The following is a 23643-nucleotide window of genomic DNA, read 5'->3' on the forward strand; positions in this document are numbered from 1 at the left end:
ATCAGACATTTCCTGTTCTTCATCATCTGTGCTAAAGTAAAGTAAACCACGTATGTCTTTTATATTTGTAATACTAAAACTACAGTAAGTGACTGAGGTTTTCAAGTTCTATTGCGATCTATCTTAGTGTGAAATACAGGCCAACCTTTATTAATTGTAAAATGTATGTAATTCTATCCATGCAATTTCAATATTTCAATATATGTGCAGTACTGTCACACCATATATAATTTGTTTACATTGTACATGTCAGTTGATATGAATGACTAATTTCTTTCTTGTCTGTCTGCTAGACGAGCCCCCCACCCCTCGGTCAAACCTTTGCCCTTCCCAGTCCATCCTCGCTCTTCCCAAGCCCCTCCCCTCGTGCTCGCTCCCCCTCCCCGCGGAGCCCGGAGCTTCTCGGAGTCAATGTGGGCCAGCGGGTCCGACGCCTGAGTTCGTCCGGCGGTGAGGAGAGCAGGGAAGGAGACGGGCTGGACGAGAGAGGAGGAGAGTCGGGAGAGGGGGGCAGGCGAGAGGAGAGGAGACGCCAAGCGCAGCTGCTGCAAATCCACCGAGAGCTGCAGAACGTTGAGGTTGGTCTACACAACTGTATCTTCTCTACTCCTATGTGTCTGTCTTACTCTCTACATCATATGGCTTTATCTAAAAATACAATCACTGAGCAAACTCCCTAGGATTTCCTTCTTTATCTCAATTTACTGGGCAAGTAAGAACAGCAACTCTCACCCAGCACACGTGTGATGATCCCAAAACACAACTGTCAGTCAAGCTTTAAAAGCTGCGAAGGATCAAATCCATGTAAACCAGTTTATTTCATACCCAGCTGTGCCTTTTACAGCAGGTTTGTATGAATGCAAGTCGATTTTAATGTCATTTGAGGTTTTACTATCGTGGAAACTCCAGAAATCGTGTAATCAAGTTTATGTGACTTTTTAATGAGGCCTGGATTGTTTGAACTTTTGTAATGTTAGTAATATGTTAATAATAATTTCCAATAGGCGGCATTGAAATATTGTATTATCTTAAGTAGGGCAGTGCCTGTTCAAAACATGCCTGTTTGGAATGGGCTCTTTTCTTGGCCTGTGGTGATGCTGGTTGGAATTTTCTTTCTGAAACTGTAAAAAGTGACCTGCAGTAATTCAGACCGGCTGCAGGACTCAGCCCACAGAACCCTGAAGCTGCCCCCCCGCTGCTGCACAAAGAGCTGTTCACCTTTTTTATTCAAAGTTCAGTGGAGCTCCACTCAGTACACAGAACACAGAAGTGGAGAATCTGTCGTTGTTTCCGTGGTCATGAATGCCCCCATTGTCGCGAACATGCTGTTGTCATGATTGACAATGCCACTTATGTCAGTGAGTTGAGGAGCTGCTGCGACAGAGCGCTGGTCGTCTGTTTATCCAAGCGTGAAGCTGATAAGATGAACCATTCTCAAAATATGTGAGGTACATTCAGACAGACAGACTTTGGAATTCCTGGAACTGGTAGACAGATATGTGTATTACATTATAGTTCGGGTTAATTGATTTCATTTTAGTTACATACTTGAATATTTTTTTGTGTTGAGCTGAAAGCCAACCCCACTTTACTTTCTGTAAAACTGCAGACGGTCCCACACTGAGTTTCTGTCCTTCCAACTGTTCTCTTTTCAAAACAGTCTCTTCATTGCCAAACAAGGGAAAAAGCCAGAAACAGCAGCTGTGTCTCTACAATAATTCTCCATGTGTCTTTCAGGTCAGGGGAAAAGTTGGCATTTTCGAGGCCCACATTTCCGGGATTCGTGCCCAGGTGCTTAACAACGAGCTCCAGCGCAGCCCTCGATCTCCGAGACGATCAACATCCCATCCCGGCCAAGGGAACACAGCTCTTACATGCCCAATGACCCAGCCGCAAGAGAGGCCCTCTGTTGTCCAAAATGGGGGAGAAAAGGGAGAAGAAGTAACAGCAGGAGAAAGGAGAGAAGGGGAAAGGAACGACAGCCCTGCAACAAAAATGAACACTGAGAATAAGACGCTGATTGGTCTAAATGGCCGCCTTTCAAAACCTGTGATGCAAACTCCTTGCTTAGATGGGTTTGTTGTTCAGGGTTCCCTTGAGGCTCTCGACCCAAATGCAAAAACAGACCGAGAGAAGCAGGAGGGAGTAATTCTGGGAGCAAGTGAGGGAGAAAAAGACAGAGGGGCGGGTGAAAACCAACAAATTCTGGAAGTTGAAAGAGAACGGACAGAGGGAGAGGTGAGAGATGAGAAAGAGAACTGGTTGTGTCCCGAGATGCTCCACACAGAGGCGAACAGGCCGGAGGTTAACCCTGAAGCCGCTGCTGTGGGTGAGGCGCAGAGCAGTAAGAGCACCCGTTGTTTGGACATCACTGATCAGACCTACAACCACTCTCCCTCCATCCCTGCAGTCATCATAACTGACCACGGATTGGAGAGCCAGCTTCAAACTTCCGATGGCCCCGGCTCAGACCAGGGAATATGCTGCACCCCGAGTCCCGGTTCCAGCCCTGTCCCTGGGCCAAACTTCTCCACACGCTCCCTCAGGAAGCTTTCATCCTCCTCTGCCTCGTCGGCCGGGTTCTCCTCATCTTGGGAGGAGTCGGAGGAGGATATTTCCAGTGATACAGAGAAAGGGGAGCAGCTCCTCAACCCTGCCGTCCTCAGTTCTCAACAGAAAGCAGTAAGTAGAGTGCGTTTGTTAGTGTGATGAATGGCGGTAACTATTTTGCACATGGAAATACTTAATATTAATTATCTCTAATCACAACTGAAATATCGGGATATGGATTATCATGAAATTCAGTACAGAGATTCATCCAGGAAGCCTACAGATTTCAGCTTTCTCCCAGAGCCACCAGTAGACCGGACTCTTACCCATCTTGTTTGTCCCGGTGCCCGGCAGAAGCAACATCATGAAGAAATCTGTAGTTTCGCCCACACTCTCAAAGTCTCTCCACTTCCTCCATTGTCGAAATTTCTTCCTGGTGTCCGATGATCGTCTCACTTGGAACAATTGGCAACGCTGCCCCCCCCCCCCTCCCCCCACAGTTTTGCATTGGCACTACTCTATTTAGTCTGTTCCAAACATTTATGTTAGCTTTCAGAAGACAGGAACAAACGTGGATGAAATGAACGCAGAGAACGGACAGAATGCTCCACATACGCTCAGTCTGAGGGAGCCGTTAAGTCCTGTAACTTAAAATAATTTGAGTAATTTACAAAGGTCAGGTGTCAAATGTCCAAATATAGGAACTGCAGCCGTAGAAGCTGATTTTGCAGCCAATTGGTGAAGATCTGGGTAAAGATTCGTCTTGACATAGGTCTCTGTTATCAATTGCACCTCAGAATGTGTGTCTGGCAGTGTGTATATTCGAGTCGTGTGTTTGAATGTGCCCGTACATGTTGGCGGGGGATCCTGTGTCAAATTGGCCCGAGCTCTCTCTTCCTTAGTAATGGTTGACATTCACAGTAACAAAGCTTGCTCTGTGCCTTGACCTGTGTTAGCGTATGTGTGTGTGAGTGTAGGTGTGTGTTGTTGTTGTTTTTTTGCACTGTGTGGTTAATGGAAGGGTGTGTGTGTGTGTGAGAGAGAAATAGACTGCGGGTGATAGAAAAAGGGAAAGCAAGAGAATTTGCCAGTCACACACACTTAAGCTTTGCCTGCATTTGGATGCAGTTCAAAGAGGAGGCTGAGACCTGTTTGGGTATGTGTGTAGGTGGGTTGGATGTGTTTTCATTTGTAGCCAGCATGAGTTCACGATGCCATCTCACTTCTGCTTTGAAACATTTGATTTAATGCAGGTTTGTATAACTGATTTTTAAAGTGTATCTAATCATTGTGTCAACAAGTGCCCCTCTTTTTTTTTGCTACTTCTTGCTACAGAAATCTTTTCTTCCTGGAATTAAAGTGCTCATGTTTGCACTGTATAATTCGAGTCCACATGAATATTGTATGAGCTTAAAACACATTCAGATACTCGCCCGGCAATCAACACAGCATATTTGGAGACGTGACATTTTTTAACAATTGCATTTTCAGATTTTACTATGAGCAGCAGCAGCAAAGATGACTGAAAAACATGGAGTAGAATACATGGCAAGCCAATCTACTCAAGATTAATTTGTTGATGGATGCAGATTTCTTGCATCTTTATTCGAATGATTCATCCCTGAATCAAAGTCCCTGCTCTCCCTTGGGACACAGAGGAAAGACAATTTGTTTAAAATACTTTGGCTGTGAATTTGAATAGTGTTTGTGTCCCTCTTTGCATATTTCCAGGATTTTTTTCCGTCGCTTTATGCAGGAGACAGACGCTCCTGATGGAAGCTGCAGGTGACAGGACAGGGTTTATAGCAAAGCCAGGTTGAGCCCCGTCACAGCACATACATGTCAAACATGCTGGTTATTCATGTTCTTGTCTGTAGCTTGTCACAGTTCCTGATCCGTGTAGTTTAAGGACGCCTGTGGTGTTCGGTGTATGTGTGTGTGTGTGTGTCTGCAAGAGGCAAACATGCAGAAACACATAAAGCATGCTCGCTCGTGTGGGAGGTATGTAGGAGCGAGAAGAGGGAGAAGAGGAGTGATACTGAGAGACGGAGAGAAGAATAGAGTGTGAGAGAAAGAAAATGCAGGGACATGTTGTTCAATATATACTGCAGCCATGTTGTCTTTATAATGACGTAAAGGAGACAAGTTGCATCTTCTCATGGCTTTTATCACAGGAGCGACGCAATCAATCAATTGAAGGATATTTGTCATTCTATCAGACATTTAAAGATATAATAACAAGTCTTCATTAGAATGTCTAAAAACAACTCAACCTCAACAGTTTCATTCAAGGTAATGGGGCGTTTCCTTTTGGTCGCTTTTTCATTTAGTCATATCCTCTTTACCCGTGGCTTTGTCCATCTTTACTATGACTCTCAATGTGTTGTATGACGGAGGAGAAACACACTCGTATCAAGTTAGCTGCCTTTTCCTTCTATCCTTTGTATTGGTCACGATTAACCATTGCCGTTTGCTGGATAACGGGATTAAAACTTTAATACATGACCTCATCCGTGAACATTATTTGCACCAGGTCGCGTCAGGTAGATTTTCTGCAAAGACAACAACTCCCATAAGCCATGGCGATGACACATGCTCAGAGGTTTACAGTTTGTATCACAGAGTTCACTGTGGATGCGTTTGACTGACTTCACCATTCACAGTAATGTTCCTCTGTCACAGTCAAACACGTGCGCTTTGTTATGGCCATTAGTATGGGATTAAATCAACTAATTCTTTTTCAGAAGGGTTCATGTTTAACTGGTGGAGGCTTGGACCTGAGCACCGCCATATATAGACAGTAACTGGCTGATCTTTTGACTGTTGGGCAAATTTCCAAGGCAAGAAGGCACATATGTGATGTCAGTGTTTTTCTAGTTCGGGCAAATTGCTTGCAAAAGGGCACCTGCGATAGATTGGCATCTGTGTTTTTCTTTTTTTCCTCTAAAATATCAGTTGACGTCTGTGGAATGAAAAGAACCTGCCAGTAGAGGTGATACTCAGCTGTTTGCTTCTCTGAGAAATGGATCTTAAAGCTTCCACACCCACACTTACAGATCTGACACAAATGAAAAACTCTCAGCTATATTATCAACCATGGTGATATAACAGAATGTTACATTGTAGGATTTAAGACAGGAAAGCAAGTCTGACAACTTAAATGCCTAAACAAAACTTTATCAAAACATCTGTGTGGCTGAGGAACATTTGAATAATGGTATATTTGGATCAATTCACTTGTTTGTAAAGATCAAGTAACATACTGGTTCCAGCTTATGACTATTGTCTGTTTGTTATCACAATAAATTCAATCCTCATTCAAAAATTCGGGCTTTGATTTTGCATTGCATAATTGCAATTTATGTTGGCATTCCATTGTTGAGGCCATTTCTCTTAATTCACAGTCGATTGTCAGTTGTAGATCTAAAGCAATTCTCAGAACTTTGTACACATATACAATAAAGCTTTGATTATTCTTCTAATATAAACCTTGCGGTAGCTGTGGTTTGTTTAAACCGAGACGATGCTCAGAAAACTCCAGCATCATGCTTTCAGTGAAAGACTGACGCGAGTTGGAGCTGAAGCTACAGCGGAGTGGAGGTGGGGCAGGACTTCTGACGATGGTTCTAAAAAGGATGCAGGAAGTTTGTTGTTACTCACTGCGTCTTTATTCTAAGTAAAGCATTTAAGTGTTGGACGCATTTCAAAGGAGCTCCGGTCCAGGAAAGGATTCATTCATTAAATAAACAGGTCCATTATATAAACTGATGCGTCTTCTGGAATGAAGTCTACAGTCATTCTTCTCAAAACACACACACACACAAATTATACTGACACACCCTCTGCACACACCACAGTACAGCTTTGGCTTGTTTGCTTCTACAGAACAGCATAGCTAATAGTTTACACACAAAAACAACACACACAAGCAACAGTGTACACACACAAGCATATTTTCACTCACGAACACAACTTAGTGTCTCACAGCCCTTTTTGTGACCTGACCCGAAAAATCACTATCTCAGTTTCATCGTCCGTTAAACTCTGAAAACTCTGAAACTTACTTCATCTCCAGCAACAGATGAATTGTTTTTGTGGTGGACTGCACTGACCGACAATTCATTACTGTAACCCAAGTGGGTCAGCACAGACTATCTCACACACACACACACACACACACACATACTGACACACACACACACACACACACACACACACACACTGTTTGTACTGCAGTGGAAAATCTTCACCACCACGGCGGCTAGTTGCCTAGCAACCCTGTGACGTCAAACCCGAGTTTCCCTCTCACAGCTGTACGTGTGTGTGTGTATGTGTGCGTGCGTGTGACAGAAAGTCTGCAAGATTATCGGTGTGTGTCTAATTCCTGTTTGTGCGTCCGTGTGTGCGTGTGCCGCCTTGTTTTACTATGAGAGGGGAAACACCGGTCAATTCTTTATTTGGTGTTTCTGTGCTAGCTCGTCTGTGAAAGTGTGTGTGTGTGTGTGTGTGTGTGTGTGTGTGTGTGTGTGTGTGTGCATGTGCTGTGTCGGAGTTGCCCCGGCCACGGAGGAGCGAGGGCAGCCTGACGTTACTGAAGCTGACAATTTGGCTCAAAGTAAATCTTTGGAGTTGAATCCAGTGCAGAATTGAATTGTGGTTTCACTTGGTTTCACAGTCGTAACGGGGGAAACCTCGATGTTATGCGTGAACTCAGAAAAGGGGATGTAATGCTAGCGTGGAGATCCAGCTCTGAAAGTAATAGCTTTTAAACAATACTGGTTATTGATCTGTTTTCATAGATAAGATTTGCATTAACTTTTACCTGTTTATACTTTTTTTGCTGGTTAGTTTGCAAGCTCACCACTGTCGAGTAAGATTCAGGGGGTTTCAGAGTCGACGTTGGAAACAACTCTTCCTTACCAGACAGCAGCTTTTCTACAACGTATCTGAACAGCCACATCACAAACGTCTTACACTTTTTTTAAAAACTTTTTTAGTTTTTTCAGGCCTTTTGTGTAGCTGTCAATTTCGCAGAGCTAATTCTCCACAAACCAGCCCTGGTTGCTATAGAGATTAATCATGCACTCTGTAAGCATGTTGTTTTGCCCTGCATCACACTCCCTGCAGTTTAATTTTGTCTCGGTGTGTGTGTGTGTGTGTGTGTCCTCCAGTCTCAACTTTTGCAGATTCAGACAGTTGCAGTGTATTTGTATCTGTGAAGGGGACCTTGTGGTGAGCGATATCAGGCTCGTAGCTTCCTCTGTTGAAAACATCAGCATGCATCAGTGTTTCCCCTGCCTTTGCACACTGCACACTTGTAACCCAGAGTTACCCTTTGCCCAAGTTGTTTCCCCCCCCCCCCCTTACCCATTCTCTCCACTCTCAGCCTCCTTTCACTCCTTTCCTGTGTGCTAATGAGTGATAGTCGGTCACCATGTGTAGCCCGAGTTCTCAGGGTCAAAAGAAATCCTCACATTTCCATACGTCTGATGCTTTTTGTTTGTGGTTAACCCCTTTCTTTTGCAAATGCAAATGATTCTGATGATTGCGCAATTTGTTTTGTAATAAAACTTCTTCACATGCATGTTGTCGTAAACCCTGTCTGCAAATGTGTGTGCTGAAAAAACATGATGCACATTCAAAAGATGCAGCCAATAAAAACTCTTTGCCTCAGGTCTTCTTTTTTTTCCCTCCGAGCTTCTTCTGTTGTTTACAGAGGGCAAGGCCTCTTTTTTTTTTCTTCTTCTCTCTTTTGTTTGTAGTCAGCGGAGGATGTGGAAAATACTGTCGCTGAGGCAAGCGGCACCCCCCCCCCCCCCCCCCCCCAACTTCCTGTCTGCAAGAAGTTCCTTCGCTTACCATTTCCTCTCTCTCTCTCTCTCTCTCTCTCTCTCTCTCTCTCTCTCTCTCTCTCTCTCTCTCTCTCTCTCTCTCTCTCAATGGAAACTTTACTGCCCTCTTGTCATCCAGCTCGTCTGGGGGTAGAGATAGGAGAGACGGGGGGAGAGAGGGAGTCAGAGAGACAGGCGCAAAAGAAACGAGCCAGAAAAAAAGATGAAAAAGAGACCCGGAGACTTTGATGGAATTTGCCGACTCAAACACCTCCTTGAGTTGTGTTTCAGCTTCATGTGCGGCTTTGCTAATAAAAAAAATTACAGTAATTAGTTAAATTACAAACTGGACAAATTAAAATCTTATTGACAAAGAGAACACGCACAAACACTTAGCACTTCAACACCCATGCAGCAGAAGGAGATTAATTTCGAACTGCTTGTTTTGAGGAATTTTTTTTCTGGCAGAGACGTCCATTTCCTCCTGTGGGTGCCTGATGATTGATAGTGTAAAACATAATGCACACCCTAATGTGGAAAAACACTCAAACACTGACACTAAATGTACAGAGGAAAAGCAATATGGAGGCTGTGATGAATCATGTAACACACATGATCTTCGAGTCTGTCAAAACAGTTTTTTGTAATAGACAGGAATGAATATTTCTCGATAGACTTTACCTTGACTGTTATGGATATAATCACTACATCACTGATGTTATGGAAGACAGTGTAGATTAGTGCTGAAACAAGCAACTGATTAATAGATCAACATATATGCATTATTACCTTCGCCAGTGAGGTCATAATTTCATGCTAATAGTCAGGTAATAGAATTACACAAAAGCGACTGAGCTGATTTTATTGAAACTTGGAGAGAGTGTTGGGAATCGGTCGAGGAAAAACATGGAGCAGATTAGATTGTGAGGGTTGACCCAGGGATCTTTTGACATTTCACCAATATCCGAAAGAATAATGCATGAAAACAATAGAAACAAACTGATACAGAACTGGTATATAAGAGAACTTAGATTAATTTAATTTAATTATATCACTGTTATCATATTTGTGTTCAATCACTTGTAGTTTTACATGTAGCCTACTTATGTGCACGACTCTAGTTTTTATGGTAGTGAAGCAGAGGTTGACTTCCAACATTGTGGCTTCATACTTTTCTTCTCTACTCTTTGATGCTCTTGTACACGAAAAACACAAACATTCATACACACTCAAATAATAGTGCGTATTTTGTTTTATTTTTCCACAAAGTCCTCACATTTTCATTTCCCTTCACACTCGTGCACCCACTCACACACACTCGGCTCCATCTGCGTCTTCCAAACGCTGTGACCTGTGCAGAGATTTGCATGCCCAGATTATGTTGGTCTCCTGTTTTGCCAATCAAATTCGCCACAATTGTTTTTTCCGCCGCACAAACCGACTCACACAAACACACACACAAACACACACATGAAATCGGGATTGTGTGAGGCCGAGGTTGCAGAGAAGGACCGGGGTGTGTCGCGGGAGAGCTGCACAGACCATCAGACTCCCCGGCTGACTGACAACCCATCGGTCACCATGTGGTCGTCCTGGCTCTATTCATTGATGAGCGTTGTTGTGTCGGTCGGAGCCATTTTTATCATTACCGTCATCCACCTGCGCACCAGCCACCTCCAGGTACCGTCACCTACTCTGCCAGCGTTACACTGACTTGCCTTTACTGTCGCTAAATGCTTTTAATACGTCGATTTAGTCCTTGTTTAGGGATGTTAGACAGCTTTACTCTCAGATTTTATTGAGCTATAATAACACTGCTAACATCAACGTGATAGTTGAAGCCTTTAGTGTGTTTTTTTTTAAGTTGGACACAAACCAACCGCCCCCTGCTCTTGTCATCTCCTCGCCTGCCCTCGTCTGATTGCATTTTAATGTCTCCAGCTCCTAAAGCTACAAACCCAGACAACGGCTGGAATTACTCACACTTGAAGTAGTCCAGACTTTCCCTTACTTGCCCTCCACATCTCTCCCCCCTCTCAAACACACACACACACACACACACACACACACACACACACAAACACACACACACACACACACACACCAGCTATAAGTAGGCATCACGGTCGATGGATGACAGTCTGAGTTGATGGAGAAAGCACAGGCCCTGGCTACTTACCAAGCCGTAGCCTGATACTGTTTCTTCTCTCACTAACTGACTAAAGATGGTGGGGAAAAAATGAGAGGGGGGAATACCACTTGATTCAATTTATTTTGTCTCTCTGGTGGTCTGAAAAAGCTCAATCACTCTTGCATTTCCTGTAACCACAACCGACAGTTGTGATAGAGATGTGTTGTGTGAATTTCCTTAGAAGCTTTGTGTAGTAACCCGTTATTAAAACTTTAAAACAACATCAAAGCAGAAAATGGCTCTGACCAAGAGAATACAAAGATGGTTTTGGTTGGTTAGGAAGAACCCAGTCTGGTTCTGACATGTTTACAACATAACAGAGAAGCTCAGTGTACTTTTTAACCATCAAAACCTGTGGCTGAGGGGTAGAGTTGTTGTCCTCCAACCTGAGGGTTGGCAGTTTGATCCCCAATCTTCCCCATCTGCATGCCGAAGTGTCCTTGGGCAAGATGCTGAACCCTGAATTGCCCCAGATAAATCAACAGTGCTGCTAATAAATGCACCGTATGAATGTGTGTGAATGGGTGAATGTAAAACTGTACCGTAAAGAGCTTTGAGTGGTCATCAAGAATAGAAAAGTGCTTTATAAATAAAAAAACTTTTACCGGTTGCTCAAGGGATGAAGATGAGGATTGTTGAAGATCAATGTGGCCTTTTTTCCTCCAGGCTGCCGTCATCTCACTTTGAGAAAATATTGAATCTTTTGTTTTTGATTCTGAATTTGCACAGAAAGAATTCTGTTATTATACGAGCCGAACCATAGCATGTCAAAGGATCTGTAGCCTTTTAATTTGATGTGCGTCTTGTGGTTGTTCCGTTTAATAACACAAATCCTAATAAACCCAATGATATCACAGGGTCAAGCTACTCATCTCTGCCGTTCCACCACCTAGCCCAGAGTTAGTTTCCAACATGTGATCTGTACACGTGTTTTTTTCTCTATCCTCCACTGGGTCAGAGAAAAAACCCTCATGTGACTTTGTATGTGTGTGTGTGTGCGCACAACTAACCATAGATAGACATGCTATCAGCTGATCCAGAAAATGTGACAAGGGTTATATATCTCCTTCTATGGTCTCTTTTCTCTCCTCTTTTCTCTTATCTCATCCTCCTCTCCTCTCCTTTCCTCGTTCTCGCCTCTCCTCTCCTCCGCTGGTCACCATCGGTTACGCTGCAGCAAAGCGAGGCATTGTTTAAACCCACAGAACATCTGTAATTTTTCCTTCTGAAATGCTGTAGGCAGAAAACGTCATTATGAATTTTTTACTCAGTAGATAGTGATTTATTGTATCTTGGTGTTGCAACACGCAGCAAAATTAGCTCATGTTGTCTAAATCTATTTATAGGACAGTCCAGGAGAATGTTCGTGCTGAAGGGGATAAAAGGGATATTTACCCCAGGAAATGAAGGGACAACAGAGAGTATTCCATTTAAATAATTAACTTTCACCTTATTTTTTTGCTCATCTCATTATGTCCAAATTCAAGTCCTTTTACCAAACTTTTCTCATCCTTCGTTGCAGTTAAGGGCTGTTGTCCACCAAAGAAAATATATTTCTCTTCAGCCAGTGAATTTGTTGTCGGGGATTATCTTTTTGTGAATGACCGAGTGTTTGTTTGAGTGTATGGCAGGAGTCCCGCAGTTCAATGTGTCCCTGCCAGGGACAGAGAGAGCCTTTGGGGAAACATTCACTCTCTCTGTGTGTATATGTGTGTGTGTGTGTGTGTATATGTGTGTGTATATGTGTGTGTGTGAGGACCATTTTATGCATAGAACTTACAGAGTGAGGACATTTTAGGAAAGTGAGGACATTTTGACCGGTCCTCAATTTTTCAATGGGATGTTTGAGGCTTGGGTTTAGGGTTAGGGTTACAATTCGGTTTAGGTTAGGGTTAGGCATTTAGTTTGGACAGTTAATGTTAGGGTAATGGGCTAGGGAATGTATTATGTCATTAAGTGTCCTCAATAAGAATAAGAAATACAAACTTGAGTGTGTCTGTGTGTGTATATGTGTATATGTGTGTGTGTGTGTGTGTGTGTGTGTGTGTGTGTGTGTGTGTGTGTGTGTGTGTGTGTGTGTGTGTGTGTGTGTGTGTGTGTGTGTGTGTGTGTGTTTGTTACCAGGGGAAACCCCAGCTTGATCCTGAGCTCAGTTGGAAAGAGTGTGGGAGAGCCAGACAGAGCGAGATTGAGGACAGAACCCCCAGGGTCACTGATGCTCCACTTTTGTGTTTTAACAGTGAATCATCCAGATGCTTCAGATGAACGCAGACAGAGTTAGAATTTAGGAGACTGACCTAAATTCACATTTTACAAAGCATGCATAAACTCTGGCGACCTGTCCAGGGTGTGCCACTCCTCTCTCCCAATGTCAGCAACCTTTCACCACTCAACTAATAAGGGGTATAGACAATGCATGGATGGATGGATAGGGTAAGGGGTTCATCACTGAAGGATAATTTCTTATGTTTCTGTTTGTAGCATAAGTCTTGGAAGAAGATTAAGAACATGGTCCACTGGTCTCCGTTTGTCATGTCCTTCAAGAAGAAATATCCCTGGATACAACTGGCAGGGCACGCAGGTATTGTGGAGACAAAAACACACAAATAACAAGTTTCAAATATTATAAAAAAATGTGTTTAAGGTTCAGCTGAAGAGAAATAAGGGGCCTGCAGCGACTAAAAGAGTTTGTTTTTACAGGGAGTTTCAAGGCGGGAGCCAACGGCCGCATTTTAAAAGTGAGTCAAACTTTCGCATCACTCACACCCTTCTTTGTCATTGCACAGAAAATAAATCCACTTACATTCTGACTACATCCTGACACTGAATAAGTGCAGCCAAGGCTACGTATTAACGATGACAACTTGTTGATGATACTCTGTAGAAACACTGTGAATGTGAGCAGCGCTGCTTGTCCCTCCTGATGAGGGACGTGCTGCGCCCCTACGTCCCCGGTTACCATGGAGACGTAGAGAAGGACGGCCAGAAGTACAACCAGATGGAGGATCTGCTGGCCGAGTTCGACTTTCCATGTGTGATGGACTGTAAGATGGGAGTGAGGTGAGAAAACATCCCGTCAGACAGCTTCATGTTAACCTTCAGCCAGCTGAGGAGTCAGTGAGTAGATGAAGAGCTCTGTTGACTCATACAGTTTGGCTAGATGTGTAGGTCTTATACCAGGTGACTTTAATTATGAAACATAAACTGTTTTGAGATTTTAAAATGTTAAAACATCGTATCCACAAAGTAGGAACTTTATTCTCTTCGCCAAGGACGTCATGTTTTCATCTGTGTTTGTTAGTTAGTTTGTTTGTTCACAGGGTAACGCATAAACTAATTTCCATGAAAGGTTTTGGGATGGAAGAGGCATTACCTAAGGAAGAATCCATTAAGTTTTTATAAGGATACATATCAGGGGGCAGATCCAGGAATCTTTGAGCTTTTTCTTAGAGTCTTTAATGCTGGCAAAAAATGATCGTAAAGAAAAAATCAAACTTACTTAAGGCACTGATATTTATGAGTGTGTGTAGTTTGGTGAAGATCTGAATACAAATCTGGATATAGTGAATATAAATGTGTTTTCATAAGTTTGGTTCTTAGTGAACTCTATTGAGTGCCATTCTAGTTTGGAAGTAAAATCCAGGTAAAATCGCTCACACACCTCAACTGTCCTCTTATGACACGAGGAAGCAGTGGTTTGACACCTTTCACATGCCTGAACTCCACCTCACCCTATTTGTAAGGCTGGGCCCAGCAACCTGATGGAGGAAACTTATTTCGGCTGCTTGTATTCTACAACCCAGAGCTTGTGACCATAGGTGAGGGTTAAAAATCTTTACTTTTAGGGTCGATGTGCCGTTATGCATCATAAATTTACTAGATGCAGATTTCTATTTGGATCTACACCAAATCCGACTAAACAGATTTAAGATTTATGCATTTTTCACTGGGACTGATGAGACGGTTAAAATGCCCTGTATCAGGTTTTTCTGGATCTGCTCCCTGATCCAGATCTGCACTAAAACAACCTTCACATCCTTACACCAAGTTCCGTGTAAATCGGTTGTGGGAGGCTATAATCCCTCGTTGCACATCAAATCAATGAGGGATTGCAAATAACTCTCTCCTAAATACTGCATGTTTGGCTTTGAGGATTTGTTTAAAGTCCATATAATCATCTCATTGCTCACGTTTCTTGCCCTGTCACATTTTTTGTGATTCTCACACATTCCTACAGCTGGTGAACAGCTGTATCCTGCTGTTTGAGCAGAGACATCGCCCCGGCTCTCTCAGCCCCTCCGCTCATCTTTCTCACCTTTTCTTCTGTCACCTGTTTCTTCTCCCTCGCTCCAGGACCTACCTTGAGGAAGAACTGACCAAGGCTCGTAAGAAGCCTTCTCCGAGACCTGACATGTATCAGAAAATGATCGAGGTTGACCCTGCGGCGGCTACACTCGAGGAAAACGAGCAGAAAGCGGTGACCAAACCCAGATACATGCAGTGGAGGGAGACCATAAGCTCGACGGCCACCCTGGGATTCAGGATAGAGGGAGTCAAGGTAACACTCACCGAACCTTCCTTCCCTTCTTTCTTCTGGTGTATAGTGTGTGTCTGTGTGTGGGTGTGCATGTGTCCTTCAGGGGCGTGATCTAACTTCCTGTTTTGAGCAGAAACTTCCTCTGAAGTATATGAACGTGTATGAGCTCCTTTGTCGTACACGAAGCCTGTTTGTGGCACCTCTATAGGCCTCGGCATCTGGGACTGACATCGCATCCACATGCACACGCAAATCCCCCTCTCTGTCTTTATTTGAGGGTCGTGGCTATATAAGGACATTCACGGCCTCCCGGTGGTCTGTTGCCATGACACCAAAGGTTATCCCCAAAAACACACACAGAGACACGTGTGTGTGTGTGTGTGTGTGCGTGTGGGTGTGCGTGTGTGTCTTTATCTGTGTCTGTGTGTGTGCACAGTATAGCTCTTGTAAGCTCAAATCTAATGTGAAAATCTGTAAGTTTTAATTAGTATGATAGCTTATGTGTGTGTGTGTGTGTGTGTGTGTGTGTGTGTGTGTGCGAGTGTGAACTTGAGAGTGGTGCTCAGACTTGAACCATAAAGGGGAAAAATACTTTTGTCTTCAAATAGTTCCTTGTTGCCAGGCAGCCATAACAATAGGAAAAGCTCATTTATTTCACAGTGAACCCACCGACTGCTTTGACTTCCACTGAGAGTTCTGCTCCTGATGCTAATCTACTGCACTTCCACTGATAATATAACACCTCAAATACTGAACCGATGTATAAAAACATCTATTGTTATCGCGATATCAACGTGCACGATAGACGTATCACAAAAGACGGCAAAAAACTGTGAGTAAGAAGAGAATAGAGAGAAAACGGAGAATTTGAATACAGAGATTTGACGGAGCCGCTTCGCTCTGTCTCTCTCTCCCTCAGCTGACGTCTCTTATTAGCTACAGCTTAACAGTTGATTAGTTTGTCGCCACACTATCAACACTGATCATCACATAATGATTGATTCTTCAGAGCGGCGCGCGCATTCATCAGCCGCTCGCTCCCTCTTTTCCTCTCTCTATCTCCCCCCCCCACACACACACACACAGTGTGATCTGACACATGTATAAACTCAGTCTGAGTAAAAACCACAGAATTTATAAACTGAGACAATGTATGGAGCTGGAGGAGATGGCAACGCGCTCCGTTTGGTTTGACGCTGTTGCCGCAGCACACAGCGCAAATGACAGAGACAGAAAAGAGGATGTAAAATATGGACAGAGCCGCTAAACACATTTTAGAAAAAATTACTTTTCACAGTCCAAACATGTAAAGACCCAAATTAACACTGTGAGTGGACTTAGTTGAGCTTTGCATGGCTCCCTGGTGTCTGCCCAGGAACCGGTGGCACTGCGGGGGGGCTGTGACCTTCTTCCGGCTGTGGAGCTGTCCGTGGTCTCTGCGTAGCCAGGGACTGTTAATGTTTATTATTCGCAAATCATATCGTCATCGCGTGATTAAACAACGTTATCCCACATCGCATGTTTTCCTCATATCCTGCAGCCCTAGAAAAAAAAAGAATTTCAATGTATCACCTGGAATTCTGGGTAAATGGGAAGGTCTTCCTCTGTCACAGTAATCTGTCATGACAATAATATTGTGAGATTGAAATATGTTTGCCTCGGTTTCCTTCTTTAAAGCTCTAAATATATATTTCCGTCTGTACTTCATTTCCTCTTTCCATTGTTTTTCCTGTTGTTTTTTTTTGTCCATTCTCTCCTCTACCCTTTTCCTTCCTCGCCTCCCTTCCTCTGCCTCAGCCCCATCCTTCCCATCAGTACCAGAAGTCTGGAAGTTGTAGATATTATACAACTTTTAAGTCGCAAACTTTGGTCCTCACATTGATGGTCTCCTCTCCTCTCCTCTCCTCTCCTCTCCTCTCCTCTCCTCTCCTCTGTAGAAGGAGGACGGGACCGTGAACAGAGATTTTAAGAAGACAAAGACGAGAGAGCAAGTTACTACGGCCTTTCACGACTTTGTCAAAGGAAATAAGGACATTCTGGTAAGTGTCGTTGTATGTGTGTGTGTATGTATTGTGTGTGTTTGTCAATGGCCTTGACTACTGTATGGAACTGAAAAACGGATGTGGAATGGAATTTTGTTGAACTGCACACACACACACACACACACACATACACACACACACACACACACACACACACATACACACACACAATCACACACAAACACACATATGGAAACATGTGTTCATAGATGCACAACGTGACCTCATGTTTCCAGGGTCAAACAAAAAGGGAAGTCCTTGGGCTTCTATGCAAACACGCACACACACAAAACATTCAGATGCGTACAGTAAGTATAGGAAACCATTCATGAGTGTGTTGTGTTTTTATTGTGTAATGATTTAAGGGATTATTTAGATTATCAAATGATAAGGCATGAAGTTGTTTGAATTTAGCACATTTTTGAGAATGTAAATCATAAACAGTTGTTGTGGAGTTTTCAAGTTGAATCGCTCAGCAGCCCAGATGTGAGCAGAACTTGGTGATCAAAATGTAACTAAGACTTTGTGTGTTTTCTTTACAGAAGAGTTATCTGGCCAGGCTGAACGAAATCAGAGACACTCTAGATACCTCCCCGTTCTTCAAAACCCACGAGGTAAAGGCACATGTGCAGTGACTGAAACCGTGTTTTACTGCTGCTCTCTGTACAGCTGCTGCTCATGATGGTGCTGCTACAAATACAAACATCTACCTTTATCTTAAAACTGATCATATCTTTTATTTATAAACTTAATTTAAATGGGACATATTATGCCCATTTTAACACAAGTTGATATGGTTCCTTGGGGTCTTAATGAAATGTCTGTAACATATTTTGGTCAAAATACCACAAGAATCATTTAAAACAGCACCTTTTTACCCTGTCTAAAACAGCCCTCCTCAGATTGACCTGTTTTGAGGGTTTTTTTCCAGAGTTTTTGTGACGGTATACATGACAGAGACCCAAATTAACGTGTAGAAGCACTACAAAAGTGTAATTTTCATCATATCTCCCCTTTGAGTGAAATAAAGCTGCACGAAATTTGACGAAAAAAAGAAAAAAAATTGCATTAATTATTCCGTTGGAAATTGTAGAAAAGGCAAAAAAACTACCGGATCTTCTAATGTTAAAGAAAGTGGAAAACTAAATTCCTTGATCTGCTCCTTTGCCCCTCCTGTTGCACACTTAAATAGGTTCTTTGAGCCATAAACTAAATGATATGAATGTTCTTTGATGAAATACATTAATGCTGGTTGTAATATCACACAAAAAATCTACATTCATGGGTTGAACAAGCCTCATAATGCAAGCGTTTCTAAACCACCTTGCACCTTGCAGGACCAGCGCTTTCATAGCATCAACCGCTTGAGTCGTCTCTACTTCATGACATTTATATTCATATATTTAAAAATATTAACCGTTTGCTGTAATCCCTCGTGAGTGGAAATGTGGAAGGATGCGCTCATTTTCAAATCGATGCTGAAACTAAACCCCTATGTGAGAATTTCCATGTTCTGTAGAACTAACACTACATGAAATCTTTATATTTTTTACTGTTGATCCATCTTTTAATTCTCTTATTTAGTATTTTAGTGTAAGTTAGTGAAAGTGACTTGCTCTAGCAGACACACCAGTCCTCGTGTTGCATCTACCGAGACACAGCAGGCTCTGTCATGGAAATTGGGCAGCAACAGTCCTGACCACACAGTCAGTTTCACACTTAAGATTGCACGCACACACAATTATACAACACCAGTACACTTGAATGTAAACAGAAAACACAGAAAACAGGAAGCGAACAATGTGGAGTGGAAAATTAAAATACAGTTCAGTATTTATTTCTTATCTTTGTGTTTCCTGCAGGTGATCGGCAGCTCCTTGTTATTCGTTCACGACAGTAAAGGGCGGGCCAAAATCTGGATGATTGACTTTGGGAAAACCACGCCTCTCCCCGACGGAGAGGAACTCACCCACCGAGCATTGTGGGAAGAGGGCAACAGAGAAGATGGCTACTTTTCTGGACTTGAAAGTTTGGTGGACATCATTTCAACCATGTTGAACTCTGAAACTTGAAGTCTCAAGAGTTTTGAATTGAACATTTGGACTCACAACAGCAATGTGGATTGCTCTCAGACATTTGTCCTCATGTTGGTAAACACATCAACACCACAACAACCACTGGCCAATTCACTGACGAATGCATTGTCTTTATTCTTATCCAGTGGAGGTTGAGGATCTCCACCATTCACAGCCTTCTGGTGTTTTCCATAACCCCTTCAGGGTTTTTTCCATCAGTCATTTTAACTTGTCACAGCAGGAGACACTCAGTAACATTAACAATGCCCCTGTAATACATGCACAACATGTGCTTCTTCTCCTGGGACTTGTTAAAATGACTGCTGCGAGAAAAAGTGTATTTTTCATATAATAGTATAGTTCTCAATACAAATTCAAGGACTAGGCAAGAACTATTCTATGTTTCTATATATTCTAAGTTTCTCAAAGCCTATGAATCTCTCATTTCTTTTAAACTCGTATGTGGGTCTCAACCCCAAACACATTTTTTCTTTTAAGATAGATTTTTTTAGCATGTTACAAATATTTATTTGTAAAATATATCAAGATATGTTTTGTCTTTTCATTGAATTTGTTTGACACTAGGAAAAATATAGAATACCATCTGACTTGAAAACAACTGTGCAAAATCAAACAATGGCGCCCCCAGGTGGTGAAACATAAAAGTAAATTATAATTAGAGTCAAATATTTCATTAACAAACAACTATTCTTTCATAATTTGTGATCCTAGTTTGACAGATGCTTCAATTCCATAAAACAGTTTGCATCAGGATTTTAAAATGGCAGGGGTTCAACAATTTTAGTGCCAATTAAGAATTTTAAACGACAACCTTGTTCCCAGCACCTTTGTATAATCTGCTACACTCTTTAATTTGTGTACCTGAAATACATTTTACTTTTCATTTTTTAAACACAACCTCCGCTCATGTCGGTTTTCTTAAAAAAACACGTACAGTAATTATATTTACACCATTAGAGACTGTACAGTTGCATGTGTTGTTACGCATTAGAACATGATTTTAGGTTTGTTTTTACAGTGGAACAACTAAACTAGTCTCTTTTTCAAGCCATAATCAGAGTTTAGACACTGTCGATTGGTCGTCTATGTTTTCGAACTGTTGTCGAAGTCATTGTTTCAAATGGAGACATCGAACGTTTGTGGCCACACACTCTTCACCCTCCTCACACGTTGTTGGGATTGTTCACGATGTACAGACAGATTGAATATGTCAGACGTAGGTTTTTTGTTTTCGATGTAACATGACTTTAGTCAAACTCCGTGGAACACTCACAGCCATGAACAATCGTATTTAAGCTATACAGTGCCTTGACGTTACAAAGCCAAGTAACTGAAAACACGTCTCTGGATGTTATTGTCATAGTCTTAATGATCAGTTCCTGGGTGCATGTTTATTATCCTATCTTAATTTTGTAGTTCATCTTGTTTTTATTTATAACATTATATTGTGTTTGTTTTTTGTTAATGGGAAACTGTGACATTTTCAATCCTGGGCTGTTGTGTTGTTTTGTCTTCAAGCATGTTTAACAGTAGGGGTCAGGTTGCTGGCATTGTGGACGACTATTGATAGATTGATTTACAATCAGAGGATGAGACCCATCCACTGTAATGGGAAAACAGTCACTTAGAATCTAACTTAGCTATAACAGGTTCTTGATGAACTGTAAGAACATGGTAGTCCATGCAGTGCCTTCTTAAAGAGATGGTCCCACATGTTTGGGAGACGGACTTGTGAGTGTTCTTGTTGGGAGTTAAATGAGAAAAAGATCGACAACACCGTTGTGGGCGAAATGTTTCAACCTTCTAAACAAACCCTCAGCAAGAAAGACAACAGGTGGGTTTGCCAACATGTCCAACGGTTCCTTTCAGACCAAACATCTTAGTGGTTTGCTTATGCTCCCCAATGTGCACTTAAGAGTCGTGTCTTAGTAGGTAGGATGTTGTTCTTGGTTTTTCTATTTATTTGGATTGTCCTTTGAAATAGTTTGTATCTGGTGAGAAAGGTCCTGCTTCCATGTGTGACTTTGGGATCTCTTTATCTATATAACTATGTATCTATCTATTAGGGGTGTAGCGATTCTCCAACTCCATGGTTCAGTGCAGACCTTAGCTTTACGCCAGGATAAGATTCAAAAGTAAAACTCCTCTGCCAAGGCACCAGATCTCATACACTCATAAATACCAGTTCCCTTAATGTGCCTGATTTTTATCATCAAGATCCATGAATTATTCTGTGAGAAAATGGGGGAAATGGTGTTTGAGAAAGTGGGAAAGAACCAAAACACTCTTGGATCCAACCTCTGATCCAGATCCCATCAAAGGTTTATGGCTTCTTTTGTGACACACACGCATTCTTCCAGCCAGTTTGGTGGAAATCCGTGCAGTTGCTTTCAAGGTATGAAAACATAACCTCCTTGGTGGCTATAAAAGATCTGGTAGAGCAGTAGACGTAAATATACATGTGGCTCTAACTCTAAATAGATTTTTACATCAATAAATGAACAAGAGATCAACAGGCTGTTGCTGAAGTGGAGACAGAGGGTCGGGGGTTAACAGTTCAGTCCTCCTGTATCCTAACACTAGAATGTGGACGTGTGTGTGACGGGTTTGGTCTCGTTTTCAGAATCGTTACAGCCCTGATAGAACATTTCTCCTCATAATCTTCACTCACAACAAGCTCATTGTCCCACAGGACGAGGGGATAAGAGCCCATCCTGTACAAAGTTCTGTGGAGCTGTGGATTCAAACCCCTGAACTTAATATTGAATCATTCCACCTGATAGTACTGATTTGGGGGTTTGGGCTCTGGTACAAAAACGACTGTTATCATCAGGATTTGATCACACACAGAAAGACCCCGACGTGTTTCTAGTTCATCACCACTTTGCCACAACAACCACACACAACTTGGGAAATTGTGTGTCCACCTGAAACTTGCATATGATATTCTACCTTAGGATCCTGACGTGACTTTTTTCCACTTGTGTGTAAAATATTTCCATGCACTGCTGGAGGCTGAAAATCCAAAAGTTCGAGACAAAAAGTTGCTTATGCAAGAATTGTTCGCCCCCCCGACATTCATGCCAATAAAGCATCCTGAATGGAAAAGAAACCGAACTGTCTTGTGTGTAGCATCGGGTTTCTTACAAATCAGCATCATTGTACATGTTGTGTTAGTAGGTTGGTGTGTCACGGTCCTGTCATCCCTTATCTCGATATTAGATTGTGGATGTTTGTATCGCAGCTTCCATCTCAGCATCATTACAGCCCTAGTAAATAATGTCTCTACATAACTGACGGTGACACATTAGCTCCATTGTTGTCGCTGTTTGCTTTGCAACAAACCTACAATCTTCTCTCCCGTCCCATGAAGGAGCACTGAAGGGAGGGGTGTGTATTTGTTGTACTGTTGAGTCAAAGTGTCAACAAAAATACTTAGTTGCGCCCTGAAGTGCTTATATCGACAAGAAGTCTGCTGAGGCTCAGGTTTGAAAAGAGTAGAAATGCATGTGGCACTACAGACATGACAATACTGCTTGTGTATAACTGGTGGAAAGAGCCGGGAGATAATTTCCATCCCAACTGACAGAGAACCCAGCGACGGCCGGGAGTCGACCCCAGGTCAACACCCTAGAGGTGTAGAGGAGAAGGTAGTTTACCAGGAAGTAAAGAGAAGAGACATCCATCAATCATCTTAACCACTTATCCTCTGAGGGTCATATGTTGGGAGATGGAGCCAATCCCAGCTGACGTGGGCCGAGGGGGAGTTGTTCACTCTGGACAGGACGCCAGCAAATCACAGGAAGGTAAGAGACAGTTTAACCCTAATTTCAGTAACTCATTAAAGTCACAATAGTGTTGAATTTACATATCTCTCTACAAAGGCGAAGATGGATCAAATACATTACAAAGTTATGTGGAACATTTTTACTTTTCCACTGGGCTGTACTGAAGTAATGACGTAATGGATGTTTTTTTATATAGTCCCCAATGGATTTCAAGATCCCAGATGTTAACCCTGAGGCCTCTACATATTCTAACCCACTTTGCTTTTTGTAAATAATTTAACAAATATCTTGCAGCTATTCATTCTGTGTCAGCTAAAAACAAAGGGGATGTTGCATGACACAGGTTTTACACCTAGTTTTACACAGCTCTGTGTATTTCCCTCATCCGGACTAAACCTCCTCTGAACCTGACCTGAGGAAACTCCCTCTGACCTCCTGCTGCTGCCGCCGCTGCCTCGTGGCCACATTAATGCTGTGTTTGCATGGGAGAGGGGGGGGGGCATTTGCCATCCAAATTACACCTGCCCACAGCAGCAGTGTCCGGAGCTGGTCGGAAACAGAGGTTTGGATTCAGACTCGTCAGAGGTTGTGAAATGTGAAACAGTGAA

At 42.5% G+C, this 23643-nt stretch overlaps 1 protein-coding gene across 2 annotated transcripts in view; it reads left to right on the forward strand.

Annotated features, from left to right (window-relative positions):
* The window catches only part of itpkb (inositol-trisphosphate 3-kinase B), a 28085-nt gene extending 5721 nt beyond the window's left edge, over window positions 1–22364 (forward strand). For both annotated transcript variants that reach the window (XM_053444848.1, XM_053444847.1), the window contains exons 4-12: window positions 294–578; window positions 1738–2682; window positions 13054–13153; window positions 13273–13310; window positions 13457–13632; window positions 14926–15130; window positions 17047–17148; window positions 17694–17765; window positions 19014–22364. In XM_053444848.1, the coding sequence (XP_053300823.1) occupies window positions 294–578; window positions 1738–2682; window positions 13054–13153; window positions 13273–13310; window positions 13457–13632; window positions 14926–15130; window positions 17047–17148; window positions 17694–17765; window positions 19014–19223 (2133 nt within the window). In that variant the 3' untranslated portion in view covers window positions 19224–22364. The remainder of the gene's footprint in view (window positions 1–293; window positions 579–1737; window positions 2683–13053; window positions 13154–13272; window positions 13311–13456; window positions 13633–14925; window positions 15131–17046; window positions 17149–17693; window positions 17766–19013) is intronic.
* The last annotated feature ends 1279 nt before the right edge of the window (window positions 22365–23643 follow it).

Source organism: Pleuronectes platessa, chromosome 17 (assembly GCF_947347685.1).
Source record: "Pleuronectes platessa chromosome 17, fPlePla1.1, whole genome shotgun sequence".
In the NCBI taxonomy this organism is placed as follows: domain Eukaryota; kingdom Metazoa; phylum Chordata; class Actinopteri; order Pleuronectiformes; family Pleuronectidae; genus Pleuronectes; species Pleuronectes platessa.